Here is a 15426-nt window from a genome sequence, read left to right on the forward strand (position 1 = left end):
TGTGAAGCTTTCCAGTTTTTTTTCCTGAATTCCCAAAGTTCTCCAAAATATCAGACTCATATACAAGAAGCTTGTGCATTGGTGTATACCATGGACTTAAAAATATTCTTGATTTTATAGAATATTCATAATACAAAACCTATAATCACTTATACCCCCACATGTAATCGAGCACATATACGCATATATACATATACATGTTCAGATACAATTACGATGTTCTCGGTGAAATTCTTCTTTAATGTAAATAAAAGTAATTTAACGCATATTTGTCACTGTAAAATATAACAAATAACACTAATAACAATACATATTACATTGTATAAAAGTGAGCGAGTTATTTGTTAATCATAAAATTTTGTGACGTGTCATTGGTTATCTTTCGTTTTGATATAGTATTTTTAATACTATTAACTCAACGATGGATGAAATTACGAGCTGGGAAGGAATAGAGAATGACGGTAATCTATTTAGCATTATTTTTTAAACTATCTAAATTTTATATAACATAAATTAAATTAAAGGTTACTGAGTGTGTAACAATAAGGACCATTACTGAATTTTATAGTAACTAAAATTGTAATTATTTTGCTTTGGTTTATATATTAACGGTATACAATTATACAATATACATTTATATTTTGCAGAATTCTTCAAACAATTTTTTGGTGGTGAATGCAAAAAGGCTGATATTAGCCAAATATTATCAGTGGCACAACAGATAAACAAATTAGGACAAGGTACATAAATAAATTATTATATATCTTATGTATAATGTTTGTATGCTATATTATGTATTATGTTTACTTTAGCTATTGAAGTATTAAATGCAGAGCTGCAAAAACAGGTATTGGCCAATCATAAAGATTTATTATCCCAAGCAACATGGGTTGAAAAATTAGAAGGTGTACTATCAATAATGCAATCTCATGTTCAGGTATGTACAAAATTTGTGGTTATTAATATTGGTAATGTATTGATCTTTACAGTTATAAAGTAAATTCTCATATTTCAGAGTCTTTTGTCAGCTACTGAACATTTGCGTGGAAAAATTGTTGATCCATTCAACAGAATTGAGACACAAACTATTGTTTTAGCACGTCTACATGAAACTTCTGATATGTTACGAAGAGTAGCCAGAATGCAACATTTATTAAAACGTTTATATTCTCAAATGACAAATAATGTACAAGGTCCTGATATCATAAAAGCTGCTAATAGTCTACATGAACTTGGTATGTTAACTTATCATTTAATTCAAGCTACCCTTTACAATATTGCAAGGCATAATGTAAATAATATTATTTTATAGAACAGTTAATGATGGATACAGATTTGAATGGTTTAGATGTCATTGCAGATGATCAACAAGCTGTTAAAACTCATAGGGCAACAGTACAAAGAATAGCAACTCATACTTTGTCTCAAGGTTTACAAATGATGGATAGGACGAAAGTATATAATTAAAAATTAATTTTTAAAATAGTACACATTTCAAACTTTAATAATAATATTATACTGAACAGGTTAGTACAGCAGTTCAAGTATTTCAAAATTTAGGAATTGTAAAAGGGGCTGTAGATAATGTTATGGATTCTGCTTTATCCGAAATTGAAAAAATTGCTACGGAATCCTTAGATGTGACTTTAGCAACAAATCAAGATGTAGGAAGAAGAGGAGCACCTGGGCGGGCAACTATTCCTTCACCGGGTTCTTCTGGAAATTTACGTACACGAATTTGGGAAAATCTTGAAAGACTTTTTCAAGACACTCTCTATACACAATGTTTACAAGTAATCGAAAAGTTTTGGTGTAAAATCTTTCTTCAAAAACTTGTATTTTTATGTGTTTATTACGTTCGTCATTTCAGATTGAATTACTGCAAAGAATACTATTAGAACATCACACAAAAGGATTGGATGATTTGTCACAACAATTTTGGGACAAAGTAAATGATCTACTTTCTAAAGTATTAGTTGAACGTGCTCAAGGCAAATATTAATATTAATATTTTGTGCACTACCCCTTCTGTTTAACAATTTAAAAATTATTATTTTGCATTTCCAGGATCATCATTTATAAAACAAGCATTGGAGGGTGAATACCCCAAGTTTCTAAGAATATTTTTAGATTTAAGTAAGCGATTAAAAGAAAGATCGCAAAGCATTGGCATTTATAATATTAAGTAAGCATAAAGATATTCAGTTACAATCATTTTATTTTATGTCATACAATAAACCACTTATTGCTCTTTTTAGTCATAACGTATTGTCACCATTTGAAAATGCGTACTTATCACGTTCCGTATCACGCTTATTGGATCCAGTACACACTATGTTCTCTGGAGAAGGATTACCTACACAAGATGAAATTGATAGCCTCATCCGTAAAGTAACAAAGTAAATTAAAAAATACATGTTATCGTTTGTTTAGTTTTCTTAAAATAACAAAATCTAATTCGTCATTATGTTTTTAGTGAATTAAGCGTCTCGTTGGTCGATGATGGTCTTTCTACAGTAGTTGCTCGTAATGTAAGCAAAGCTATCAGACTTTTTTGCTTAAAGTGTGAACAGGGATTACTTGTGAGTGGAGAAGCTAGTCAAGTAATTGATTCTCCTACCACTGTACAACAGACAAACGTGTCGCTTGCAAACCTACTTTATTATCTTTCTAGTCAAATAAGTCGTGTAATAGCAAATTTGTCTACTGGTTTGCCATCTGAAGGAAGTACAGTAATTTCTGTAGCTCTTAAGGAAACGGATACATTAACAAAAAATATATTAGCACCGTTATTATCTTCTATTAGCGATGCCATTGAAAGTATTATCTTAACAATGCACGATGACCCAGAATTTCGAGAGTAAATAAATATAATTTATTTTAATTTCTCATTTATATACATATGCCAGACATAAATATTGACAATATACTTATTTTTCTCGTATAGTCCGAGCAGTCCTTTAGGAAAAGAGATTAACTGCTCACTCTACATGCGTGAGTTACAAGGATTTATATTACGTTCAGTGAATACGTTTCTTGCACCATATAAGAACCAGGCTGTTGTTGCTGATTGGTAAAGAAACTACAATTACAATGTTGTATATAATAATAATAATAATAATATAATACTGATTCACTGATTGTTATTTAAGCTGTAAGACTGTTGCTTCACGGTGCATCGAACTTTTTGTAAGACACGCTTGTTTACTGAGACCTTTGACTGACTTTGGAAGAATGAAACTTATAGTCGACTTTAGCCAGGTATGTCGTTGTTAGAATGTTTCAGAAAATGTTGCGCATTTCAAAATCTTGAGAAAAAAGTATAGTAAAAACGTATAGAAAAAAGATTCAAAATTAATTTTATTTCTATCCAGATGGAAATAGCTGTTGCTCCCTTATCTAGAGGTGGACAATTAGGTTCATCAGAACAACAACAGTATAGAACTTTACGAACATTAAAAGCATTGCTACCTCTTAGTCCTGAGGAAATTGTTCAAAAAGTTTTGGAAGGAGCAGGAGAAAGTAGTATACCTCCGTCCCTCGTTCTTTTACACTTATATTCTACTGCGCCTTCAGAATTATTATCACCACATCAGGTAAGGGATGCTTTAATTAAAATAATGTAGTACTACTTATTGAAATAAATCAATAAAACTATACAAAGTGTTCCACAAGGAACGGCTTTATTACTTTAAATTTATAAGTACGAACTGTAATGCTCTTTTTTTTTTTTTAAAGAATCTCTGTTATTAAAAGAATTCTAATCTCATTGTTTTAGAGTGTAAGTTGGTCTGTAGGACGATTATCTCAATGGATGGATAAGCATCCAAACGAAAGAGATAGATTAGCGTTCTGCAGTGGACCATTGGAACGTTATCAGTTAACTGTAAGACAAGATAATCGCCCATCGTTTCACCCATTGTTTCCACTAATGAAAAAGTTGGCTAATCTGAACGAACATTAAAATTTGTATCGTTTATATTACATATAATACTGTATGTATTTTGTCAAGCATTTTACACGTTTGTAAAAAATAATATTATTAGATTCTGTATAAATAATTTATTAAGATAATGTGAAAACAATAAATTTAGAGAAAAACATTATTACGTAAATGATAGTAAATGAAATCATATTTTCATTAAATATTCACTAATCTCTGAATGCAAAATGTCCTGTACAAATATATTCCCATAATTGCTGTCATGCCTAAGGGTATTAACCAATTAAAGGTATGTTTTTTGGGGCCTATATATGTTGCTGGGATACCAATATTATTTTCCTTCTTAACCTACATTAATAAAAATGATATTTCAATGTATAATACGTGATACGGGTTTAGTATACAGTACATAATTACTTACCCTTTTAGAAAGCGCTTTTACTTGTATAAGTTCCTTTTTAAGAAGACCAAGAGTCTTTTGCGTTTTTTTAAGTTCTTGTTCATAATTAGATATTTGTTCAGTAGTTAAACATATATTCTCATCATTTGCTTTTGTAAAACTGTTCTGAATATACTGAAAACTAGAACCTATAACTGCAATCTGTCTAGCTACTGTACCTAAAGAAACTATACCATCGTATAATCTAAAAAGAAAAAAAAAAACAAATTAAACTTTCATTAATCAATTTAACGAGATTGTAATATTATGATATAAACATACGTATAAGGTAACGATTTATTAATAGCGCCGATACTGTATATACTCCACTTTTTTCTATGAAATTTGTGAAGATTCTCCATAAACTGCACTCTGTGTGCATTAATATCTATTCCTAAACTACACAAATCATTTTCAGTTAATTTTAGAAAGACTTTTATACTCATCCCTTGAAAAATATGAATATATTTATCTAAAGCCATCCCATGTACAATTGTGAACACATCAAAATCTATGGTTTGATCATTTATACTAGTTAATGATGGGAACATATCTTTCCAATCAGTTATTTTCGATATTTTATGAATACTTAGTTCTTCATTTTCTTCGACCAAGTTTAACAAAGAATTAATCTACAATAATTACGAAAACATTATTTTATACTTTATAATAATACCTAACTTACCTCATTGTATCCTTTCATGAAAGCTATATCTTTAGCAGTTAAACTGTCGTAATCAGTTAATGTAACATCAGCACCATTTTCTATTAATATTTTAACTATATCTGGTTTATTAGCTATTGTTGCATATATTAAAGCCTACAAATAACGAAAGATGTATGTTCTTATAAATCCATATTATATTAATGTGATTTACAAAACTTACTGTTTGTTTTCTACTATCACATATATTAACATTTTTTGCATATTTTATTAATTCTTGTATAAATTCTGGTTCTTGTGATGTACAAGCATACATTAGTGGCGTCTGTCTATAAAATGCATAATCTTTTAATTACTAAAGACATAGATACACAATCTAAGTATACATTGTTACCTTTGTTTATTACTGGTATTTGCATTAGCATTTGCTTTAATAAGTAATGATAAACATTTTATACGTTTTTCTGATGTACCTTTAGTACAACTACACAATGCCATTAATGGTGTGTACCCATCTAAAGTACAATATTATTTATTTAAAAATGCAAAATTTTATTGATGAAGCAACAGAAAATGGAAATAATACCTTTATGTTTATTAACATCAGCTCCATTTGTTATAAGGAATCCAATTACTTCCTCTTGAGCATATAATGCAGCATATAAAAGGGGAGTCCATCCAGTACATAAAAACTCATTTACGTTATGCACTAGATACGATTATAAATAAATTATTAGTACAACAATCTCTCATTGTAAAACTACTAATTTAAAGTAATTACATTGTAGATATTCTTGAACAATGCCTAAGTGGCCCGTCATGCATGCATTTAGCATACGATATTCAGAAAAACGTTTGTCATCAATATTTATATCGTCATATGGATCAAATGTATTCATATTCTTTGATACTGGCCATTTCTGTAAACAATAACAAGTTATTTTCATATTCTATCTATATACATACCATAACCGACTCATTCGGCTGTCTGCATACAATATTACATTTTTTTAAACTGTAGGAAGTATATTGATTCTAATAATTTTATTGTAATAATAATATTTCTCAAAAAATTTATTATAATTATTAGTATTATTATCAATTGGTAAAAAACCAGCATGTAAGTATAGGTTATATGCCGGTTTTTTACTAATCGATATATACAAATATTTTTATACTTTTCTCAGTAAAGAATAGTCTTCGTCGTCATCCAACTCATTATCAGATATTTCAGTATCCCTCGAGTCCATAGTTTTTATTTTAATAATATACTAATGAATGAAATTATTGCATGTTCCTTCGAAAAGATGAGATGAGATGAGATTTGAAAACGACTTGTATTTGTGACGCATGCGTTTTACTTTATAATCTCATGTGCCAAGTCAAGTCTTGTGTTTTTATTCTGTTGTTTACAAACTTTAAAAATTGTCGATGATCGAAGATATTACAGATATTCCAGTAATTCACAGTAAGTAGTTACAGTAATTATAATTAATGATTCGGTCATGTATATACAGTACGGCATATAATAATTAAATATATCGAAAATGTTTTATTTTCCTTAAATTTTTGTATACGAACGAATTAAAATAAACTTAAGATTGCTAACACGCAACATGCATATATAAATCAAGAATTACGTTCATAAGTAACATGAAAATATTATAGCAGTAGCAGTGAGTAGCAGTAAATAGTAAATATGTAGATAATTTTATATAATTGAACGAAAGTGAATCTGAAAATTGCATGAAATATTATAAGATTGTAAAAGTATCAATACAAGTACACAATTTATAATTACTGCAAGTCATATACTTGTTTGTATACGTATAAATGTGTAGATGAAGGGAGTATATATAGTCTTTATTATAATATCTGCTACGTTTAACCTAAAAGAGACAGTCGCCGGACACCTGTCTGAAGGTTCGGTCGCATCCTGAATTTTTTTCACGCTTTATATGCTGTCAAAATTACGGTTTCATGTATATTTGAAAGTATAAGTAACATTAACAGTAAGTAATACGTTTAAGATACAAGGTGTATCGATATAATGTTCATACTTGAAATCGTACACGCATTTATTTAAATATATAAAATTGCAATATTACGTAATCTTGTTAATGATAAGTATCACTAATTTCACCTTTCGCAAGCATTAAAAATAGTACAACAAAATATAAGTGACAGAAATGGTAGCAATATACAAATGTACAGGGCTGTACGCATTGTTCGGCGGTCTCGAGTTATCCAGAAAATGGACGAACAATTCCGAGTAATATTTAAATCGAATTTATTCGAGTATTAAACGCATACGAGATTTGTTAAAATTTCGGTTATAGCTACGACCAAAAAAAAATATATATATCTTTATAATTTATTTGCATTTCAATAGATGCGTTCCGTACTCGTCGTATTCGACTTTGATCATACGATTTCCAATGACAATACCGACGTCGTGGCTCGAAAGCTGTTGCCCCAGGAAAAATTAACAGACAGCGTGAAGGAATTGTGTCGTCCTTATGGTTGGATCGCATACATGGCGAAGATATTCGAATTGCTGCACGCCAATTCCATCGACATAAAACAAATCGAACGCGCTATTGTCAACATATCACCTGTGCCGGGTATCGAAACGCTTTTGAAAGAATTACACTCCAACGATTGTGAAATTATTATTATCAGCGATTCGAATACATTATTTATCGACTATTGGTTAAAAAGCAAACATTTAGATCACGTTATCACCAAAGTATTTACAAATCCCGCGAGACTCGATGAGAAAGGCATGATACAGATAGATATGTACCACGTTCAAGACTCTTGCAAATTAAGCACCGTTAATTTGTGCAAGGGACAAATCCTAGAAACTTACATTAAACAAAGACGCGACGAGGGAGTAAATTTCGATCGAGTTGTATACGTTGGAGACGGAAAAAACGATTTATGCCCAATTTTACGTCTTTCGGAACGTGATTTAGCGTTTCCGCGGAAAGATTATATGCTTATCAAGATCTTAAATGATACCGAAAATCACGAGATTCTGAAAGTGAAAGCCCGCGTCTTTCCTTGGAGCGACGGCATTCAAATCTTAAAAAAGTTAGAAGAAGAAATTGGTTTGTCTCAGTCTTCTTTATAATTTTGAAATATGATAGAAATAAAGATGAATCATAATTACTAACAAGAAATAATTGTAAGTGATATATTATCAAATTTAATTATTTTTAAGTTATCTAAACGTATAATTCTTCTTTCCATATTTTCTTTAATTAATAGAAATTTTAAAGCATGATAATAGATGTAAAAGGATGTTTAGCAAACAATTAAATATGATTTGATTTCAACTGTAATTTAACAGATGATTTTGTATAAATATACATACACATATATGTACAGAGACGAATCTACTGTGAAACTAAGAAACTTTCAGCCCTTCCCCCCTCTCAAGAAACCCCTTTTTGTTAATTTTTTTAATTTATTCACTATTCAAATACAAAGAGAAAACACGGTCGAGAATTTAGTCCACTGAGACCATTGTACTCGTAATAATGGTTTAATCCACCTGCTAATTTATTTGTATAATTTTTACAAAACAAAAATGAGAGAATTAATTGTAAAGCTTAATTTATAAGTAAGCACAGAGCGAAAGTCATGCCTACAATTTCAAAATTTCCGTATAATTTTTACTGTTTTATTACTAAATTGTAAATTTCGATACATTTGCAATATAGCGCACATTTTAAAGGTTAGGTTAAACTTATGACGTGCGCGATACGTGCAATGTATGGTGCGCGTCTCTAACGTTAATTATTGTCTTATTATTGCTCGCGGGCGTCGATAAAAATTGTTCTTTTATCGTGGACACGTTTTATTAAAAAACTCGAAAATATGAATTAACAGTGAAACTGTGATTCCGTGCTGAAATTTGTATTCATGGACGAAAAGTAACAGTACATTATCTGTTAATTTGTGCGTCAGCTTTGGTAAGCAAATTTGGCCTCTTATATACGATGTCTAGTGATTACAACTACCGTTACAGAATAACAAGAAAGTGCAATATCATAAAACGAAAAGTATTTATTCGTCGTTGATACAATGTCGTTTTAATCAGAATAATTCGTTAAAACAAATATCAATTGCATAATAACGGTAATACTTCTGGTAGCTTTATACTTAGATAATGGTAATGGTCTACTGTAACGCCATTTATAAGCAAAATAACGAATATATGTTGAATGGAATTTTTAATATGAAGTCACCATGCAAATAAATATAAAGCTTAATCATGATTCAGTTAATAGGATGAATACTGTTTGTTTTTGTAGTACTTGTATCAATTTCTTGAAGTTTTATCATTTTGAGATTAAAGATGTTCCGTAAAATACCATATGCAATGGCACATAAATATGTAATACTTAAGAGCCATTCGGGTATAAATAAGAGCGTGAATACTTTGAATAAAACTTCTAAAAATACTGGTGTCCATAATAATATTCCACATAATAAAGACATTTTAATAGTATCCAAAAGTTTTAAAATGTTTTCCATTTGTTTTATCATTTTTAAGTGCATTTTGTTCCCATCGTGTTCCATGATTTTATATCGATCATTTCTACTGTTTTTTGAGTCATTGTTATATGTTTCTATTTGCTCTATAACATCAGAATCTTTGTCAGAGTCTTCAAAACTTTCTTTCAATTGCATAGGATCTTGTTTTAATTCAGGAACTTCTCTGTAATCTATAAAGCTATTGATACTTGTACTATTAATCTTGCTAGCAAAATTGCCATTGAAATTAGTTGACAGCATTTCACTTTTTGCTTTTAATCTATCTGAGACAATACGACAATTTAACTTGCCATGTTGTTGTAAGATCGAAGAGAACAAAATTGGCAAGAAGTATATTACAAATATAAGTACAAGCAAATGTAATTTTAAAAATTGAATTGATATCAAGCATTTATGCATTGTGTATATTAAAGTTATCTGTGATATATTATCATTCTGATAAATAGTGATTTCAAAAACAGATAGCACATTTTGCTTGTTTACAGTAGAATTATATTGAAAATCTTGTTCGAATTTTTTGTACCTTGACTGTTTTCTATTATGTTGGTGACTATTATTATTATAACGATTTTTTAATTTATGTTGTGTAGTAATATTATAAATACGTTTAAGTATTTCTTCATATATTTGATCATTAGATATTACCAATGCATTATGCAGTGTAGTTACTTCTATGAGTTCATCTGCAATGGTTTGAGCTTTTGTAGTCTGAATACTATCTGTATTATTTTTGTCAAATTGTAATCTTTCAGTGATATTTGTAATAACTTCGTTTTCTACAGTCTTTTCTGTTACCAGAATGTTTTCCGAAGAATTTTTTATTAAGTAATTAAATAATAATAATTCTTTATCATATTCATTTGTAGCATTTGTTAGTTGTACATGGTTCAGTAAATATGTATTGTTCTCAGGATTTGACAAATTATAAGGATTCTCATATTCTGTCATCAATATATCTTCTGTTCCATTTGTTTTCATGTCTAAAATACTATTATTATCCTTTACAATTTTGGTATCTGTATTAAATTGCATGTATTTCATAATGTCAAACGAGTCAGAGGTATTATAAAGATTCGTATGGTTAATAACGTTTGACTTATTATATGTATCATTCAATATAGAATTAATGATACTTTGTACTTTAGATATTATTTCATTTGCTTGTGTATTATTTGAATTAGGTGTTTTCACTAATTCTTCATTATCAATATAATCCTTGTATAGGGGCACTGTATGGATTTCAGGATACTTTTGTGTAATATCCAGGTGCTTGATATTGCTATAACAATCATTAAAGAAAAAGTTATTTTCAATGATGCACTTTGTGTTTTCTTTATTCTTCATGTAACTTTTGTCTTCATACTCGATTAAATAGAGAATTCCGGTAACAAAAATGGGTATAATCCATTGGATTATTACAAATATGCTAGTAATCTTCTTGTTATCCATCTTCATTTCATTACATTTGAAAATTTGTAAGAGTTTCCTCGTATTCTGTTCAGTTGTTGAAACATTTGCATGTTTTGTTAACTGAAACTTTGAATCAAATTGTATATCTTCATATTCAATTCTTTCGCATGTTTCTAAATTTTGTGCTCCAGATTTATTTTCACTGTTGTCATTTTCACATGTTTTTTCTGTAACACACTCTTGAAGTTGAAGAAATTTGTAACATTGATTTTTCAAACTAAATACATTCAAATTACATTGGACAGAGAATATCAACAAAGACACAAATGAATTTGTGAATGGAATGAATAACATTCCATACTTCATTATTATACTTGTAATATTACATTCAGGTGTTACACTAGAACCATTTTGATTTATAATACTATTAAAATTATCATAAATTTTATCGTATTTGTCTTTCTGGTTTTTTCCATTATCATCTTGATACCACACACTATTATTTAAGGAAAAGATATTCCATTTATTATGATCTACATAAAAACTCTTGTCCATGGAATTTATAAGTAGTATACTTGATGTAAGCATAGAGAATAACACATCAGATGTTGACAAAATATATAATGGAGTACTTATCCTCTGTTTAAATTGCTTTCTTAACAAAGTCACAATTGTAATAAAACTAGACAGTAATAATGTGTATGCTCCTATATTAAGAACTATGAAGTACATTATACAATACAACAGTCAACTCAACTCGAAACTTAAAATTTTATATGTTTCTACTTGTACTATATATTTTAATTATTAGATTCACGAGTTAGTTTTAACTTCACGCAGTTTAAAAAGGTACTGTTTAAATGGTCTCTTGCATTTAGGTATTATACCTTGATAAATTGTTAAATATGGGGGTATCCAAATAACTGTTCCACATATATTAGATATGAAAATAGTCCTGTATGTGGGTACATTGATTATTTGTACACCAACAAATGCTGGTACTAACTATATTCAAAGAATAAAATACTCACGTGTATGAAATATTTGTATTTGTAAAATAAGTTTTAACAATTATCAGTTAAAATATTGTTAAAATAGTGTACATATTAAAAAGCCTTTACAAGAATTCAGAAATTTTAATAACATATATTAATTTAATATATTTATTTTGTATATGTTTCAGTGTTTGTTCACTACAATGTCTGTACGTAGAAGAACCGATCCATATTTGGCACAACGAATATGGGATGCCATAAAAATAACTATACATCAGAGAAGTTTACCTAGTAATGAACGTATGGTACGATACTTAGCTCGGGTATATGGAACTACAGAACAAGAAGCACAAGAAGTATTAAACAAAGCAGTTGATGATGGACTTGTTCATTTAAAGAAAGTACCAACAAAGAATGGTATAGAACAAGAAAGTTATAGGCTACCAATGGATATCACATTCAGTGATGATCATGACTGGTATTGTTGTAAATGTCAGAAAGCAGGGGCAGTAGAATGCTGTCAACAGTGTTATAGGGTTTATCACTCTGAATGCCATGTGCCTAGTAATGTTAAATTAAAGATATGTAATTTCTGTGAAGTAAGTATATAATATTAGTATTAATCCCCTAATGTTTATATATCAATAAAGTAGTAATAATTGTTACAGAGTATAAATAACGATATATACCCGGACAAACTTGATCTCAACCATATTCTGAGCTTCACTTGTGGACATTTGAAAGCAAAATTGCCAACAGAAATTACAAATCGTACTATTGTTTTTAATGATCCCGTTATGCCAACTAATAAATATTCAGGCCCCACCTGGATCAGTGAAGGTGAAGATGCATGGCGACCGGGTGTTCTTATAAAACACCATATGGATTTGGCAATAATGGATTCAAAAATTAAAAAAAATGCGTACAATAATCTTGCTGAATTTGAGGCTGATGCACACAATATCTTACACAATATTATCGTATACCACGGGGGTATGTAATCATAAGATAGAACTTTTTATTTATGACTAATTATGAGGTCATAGTTTTAAATTGTATATTCGATATTTGTCGATGTTTATAGAACAATCTTCAATGCATTTACGAAAAAGTAAAAGAGATATCAATTTTGTCTGATAATGATAATACCAACAAATATCGAATTTATAATTTATATGAAGTAACCAAAGGACATAATAATGTGGAATCTCTATTGAGTAATAGTTTTAATCTGTACATGTAGCTCATAGTGTAATTGGAGAAATGGGACTCACGATGTACCAAGATTGCTGCTATGACCTCCAGGAAATACGACGTTGTGCTGATTGTTATAGAATATCAAACGAAAAATCTGAGAAAATGTGGTTTTGTTTACCCTGTAATCCACCTCACCAGTTAGTTTACGCAAAGCAAAAGGGATACCCATATTGGCCAGCTAAAGTAATGCAAGTTAATGACAACGTTTATGATGTCCGGTTTTTTGGAGGTCATCACATGCGTGCCAACATCGAAAAAGTGTTCATTCGTCCGATTACTGCAAGTCTACAAAGTTTACAGGTAAACTAAGATAAGATAAGGTAAAATAAGTCACAAAATTGGCGGATGTTCCACGCGAAATTGTCACGCGAACATTCTGGAATTCTCGGTTTAGGTTACACGCCATTTACCGTGTATTATATCACTGACACAATCGAAGAGAACTGTTGAGAGAAAGCAATTTAGAAATTGTTGTTGCACTTAGGTATATTATTATCTTAACAACGAATTCTTGCATAGCCTTCGGAAAAAGGAGTGTGGAAAGAAATGAAGGTATGCACATACAGTGGCCTAAAGTGTACAACTAATTTCTCACCACTGTGTTTCATTGTGCAATCGGAAGGAAAATAAATTTTTCTTAAAGCGTGCACAATTTACATTTCATAGATAAAAAGGTCCACTGCTTGGAACAGAGCATTTGAAGAACTGAAGCATCATCAGAATTTGCTGCAAAAGTCGGGCAAGATTATTGAAGATTTGGACGTTGGCGACGATAACGAGGGTCCAAAACCAACAAAAATCCGGAATATTTCATCAGGTTCGAAAAGTACGGCGAACAATTCTAATCCTGCGATACAACTTATTAAGGACTTAAGGGTTAAAGTTGAACGTCTCAGCTCAGACGGTCACATTGATCTGCCGACTACAGAGGAGAAAGAAAATGAAGACAAATCATCGATAAGTAAAGATGGAAGTGAAGAAAGACAAGTGCCCTGTTTACCGGTAGCAGAAGATGAACCTGCAAGAGAAATATCTAGTACTTGTCCTCAAGGCTTAAAAAAAGAAGGTTCACAAGAGGATATGGTTACATCTAGTTCTCAAGAACCAAGATCGAAATGTGTCCTCGTTCAAACAGAACAGATACAAACAGAAGCGGTACCTGCAAAGGTAAAAAATATTTGAATTATTAATTCATTTTTTCGTGTATATTATGTATCCATTTACAAAACATCACGGATTTACAACACTGTATTTTATAGATAAAAAGGGAACGCAGAACGTCTGAACAACCTACTACGACAGCACTAGAAAAACTACGTCGCGAATTAGAACTTGAGAAATGTAAAGAATTAGAAAAGTTACAAGCTGAGCATGCTAAAGAATTAAGACAACTGACAGATAGACATCAACAGGTTATATCAGAAATAAAGAAGAAACAATGGGTAATAATTCCTTAATGCTTTTCTTGTATATGTATAATTTACAAATCATTTTTTTTATATATATATACAATACTACATGTATCAAAATTTAATGAATGTTATACTTTCAGTGTTATAACTGTGAAGCTGAAGCAATATACCATTGTTGTTGGAATACTGCATACTGTAGTACTGATTGCCAACAAGTTCACTGGCAGCGTGAACATAAAAGAGTCTGCCGACGTAAGCGCTAATTAATAATGGATGCAATAAAGATTCTCATCAAATAATGAGTCTATGGAAGAAATTAAATCAATCGCTGTGTTTGTAAAAAGAAAATACATACTTTGTAGAAGCACATTAATATATTCTTGACACCAATTTGACATGCCTTTGTAAATTTTCTCCTTAAATGATAATATTTGTAATATGTATACAAACAAATGTTCAAAGAGTGTCCTTAATTTTCCTATGAAAACTTAATTATTATTAATAAAAAGAGTCCTACTTTATTTGTGACATTCAAGCTACAGCAAAAATAAAACCGGAAGAATACTGGAGAATAAAAAACAATAATTATAAGTGTACATTTTTTTTAGAGTTACTATACATTTGTGACTAACAAATGTTTTGCTTTAGAGATCGTTTTTAGACGAGACATTCAATAGTTGGCAACTTTGTCTAAGACCAATTTTGTTTCGTGTCCTTATTATTTTTAGTTTACTGTAAGT

At 30.0% G+C, this 15426-nt stretch overlaps 4 protein-coding genes across 10 annotated transcripts; 3 read left to right on the forward strand and 1 right to left on the reverse strand.

Annotated features, from left to right (window-relative positions):
- The first annotated feature begins 3 nt into the window (after positions 1 to 3).
- Positions 4 to 4104, forward strand: LOC128890407 (conserved oligomeric Golgi complex subunit 5). 2 transcript variants are annotated; one of them, XM_054148862.1, is made up of 14 exons: positions 4 to 461; positions 648 to 740; positions 813 to 937; positions 1016 to 1235; positions 1313 to 1455; positions 1527 to 1793; positions 1871 to 1991; positions 2068 to 2185; positions 2259 to 2399; positions 2477 to 2860; positions 2948 to 3073; positions 3153 to 3261; positions 3375 to 3596; positions 3779 to 4104. In XM_054148862.1, the coding sequence occupies exons 1-14, from the start codon at positions 422 to 424 to the stop codon at positions 3962 to 3964; spliced, it is 2295 nt and encodes a 764-aa protein (XP_054004837.1). In that variant the 5' UTR covers positions 4 to 421; the 3' UTR covers positions 3965 to 4104. The 2 variants fall into 2 exon arrangements, with proteins under 2 accessions (XP_054004837.1, XP_054004838.1); XM_054148863.1 differs by lacking the exon at positions 4 to 461 and adding an exon at positions 551 to 579.
- Positions 3990 to 6438, reverse strand: LOC128890414 (ankyrin repeat, SAM and basic leucine zipper domain-containing protein 1-like). 2 transcript variants are annotated; one of them, XM_054148876.1, is made up of 9 exons: positions 6225 to 6438; positions 5828 to 5966; positions 5633 to 5755; positions 5441 to 5561; positions 5270 to 5375; positions 5068 to 5202; positions 4665 to 5014; positions 4365 to 4587; positions 3990 to 4291 (listed from the first exon to the last, which is right to left on the reverse strand). In XM_054148876.1, exons 1-9 carry the CDS (start codon positions 6294 to 6296, stop codon positions 4142 to 4144), a joined length of 1419 nt encoding a protein of 472 aa, XP_054004851.1. In that variant the 5' UTR covers positions 6297 to 6438; the 3' UTR covers positions 3990 to 4141. The 2 variants fall into 2 exon arrangements, with proteins under 2 accessions (XP_054004851.1, XP_054004852.1); XM_054148877.1 differs by lacking the exon at positions 6225 to 6438 and adding an exon at positions 6051 to 6202.
- On the forward strand, positions 6401 to 15207 carry LOC128890409 (zinc finger MYND domain-containing protein 11). 5 transcript variants are annotated; one of them, XM_054148867.1, is made up of 8 exons: positions 6401 to 6514; positions 12206 to 12616; positions 12686 to 13010; positions 13261 to 13574; positions 13794 to 13826; positions 13941 to 14441; positions 14534 to 14716; positions 14827 to 15207. In XM_054148867.1, exons 2-8 carry the CDS (start codon positions 12221 to 12223, stop codon positions 14947 to 14949), a joined length of 1875 nt encoding a protein of 624 aa, XP_054004842.1. In that variant the 5' UTR covers positions 6401 to 6514; positions 12206 to 12220; the 3' UTR covers positions 14950 to 15207. The 5 variants fall into 5 exon arrangements, with proteins under 5 accessions (XP_054004842.1, XP_054004843.1, XP_054004841.1 ...); XM_054148868.1 differs by lacking the exon at positions 6401 to 6514 and adding an exon at positions 6974 to 7058; XM_054148866.1 differs by lacking the exon at positions 6401 to 6514 and adding an exon at positions 8573 to 9026.
- Positions 7078 to 8438, forward strand: LOC128890427 (pyridoxal phosphate phosphatase PHOSPHO2-like). Its single transcript, XM_054148897.1, has 2 exons — positions 7078 to 7318; positions 7439 to 8438. Exons 1-2 carry the CDS (start codon positions 7253 to 7255, stop codon positions 8180 to 8182), a joined length of 810 nt encoding a protein of 269 aa, XP_054004872.1. The 5' UTR covers positions 7078 to 7252; the 3' UTR covers positions 8183 to 8438.
- Positions 15208 to 15426: the final 219 nt, after the last annotated feature.

The sequence above is a fragment of the Hylaeus anthracinus genome, unplaced genomic scaffold (assembly GCF_026225885.1).
Source record: "Hylaeus anthracinus isolate JK02 unplaced genomic scaffold, UHH_iyHylAnth1.0_haploid 12000, whole genome shotgun sequence".
NCBI classification, from domain to species: domain Eukaryota; kingdom Metazoa; phylum Arthropoda; class Insecta; order Hymenoptera; family Colletidae; genus Hylaeus; species Hylaeus anthracinus.

Coding starts and splice junctions, on each gene's coding strand:
- LOC128890407 (XM_054148862.1), top strand. CDS start 422: ATGGATGAAATTACGAGCTGGGAAGGAATAGAGAATGACG. Junction 462..647: donor GGAAGGAATAGAGAATGACG/GTAATCTATTTA, acceptor TATATTTTGCAG/AATTCTTCAAACAATTTTTT. Junction 741..812: donor GATAAACAAATTAGGACAAG/GTACATAAATAA, acceptor TGTTTACTTTAG/CTATTGAAGTATTAAATGCA.
- LOC128890414 (XM_054148876.1), bottom strand. CDS start 6,296: ATGGACTCGAGGGATACTGAAATATCTGATAATGAGTTGGATGACGAC. Junction 5,756..5,827: donor TGTTCAAGAATATCTACAAT/GTAATTACTTTA, acceptor AATCGTATCTAG/TGCATAACGTAAATGAGTTT. Junction 5,015..5,067: donor TCATGAAAGGATACAATGAG/GTAAGTTAGGTA, acceptor TAATTATTGTAG/ATTAATTCTTTGTTAAACTT.
- LOC128890427 (XM_054148897.1), top strand. CDS start 7,253: ATGTACAGGGCTGTACGCATTGTTCGGCGGTCTCGAGTTATCCAGAAA. Junction 7,319..7,438: donor AAATGGACGAACAATTCCGA/GTAATATTTAAA, acceptor GCATTTCAATAG/ATGCGTTCCGTACTCGTCGT.
- LOC128890409 (XM_054148867.1), top strand. CDS start 12,221: ATGTCTGTACGTAGAAGAACCGATCCATATTTGGCACAACGAATATGG. Junction 12,617..12,685: donor AGATATGTAATTTCTGTGAA/GTAAGTATATAA, acceptor TAATTGTTACAG/AGTATAAATAACGATATATA. Junction 14,442..14,533: donor CAGAAGCGGTACCTGCAAAG/GTAAAAAATATT, acceptor TGTATTTTATAG/ATAAAAAGGGAACGCAGAAC.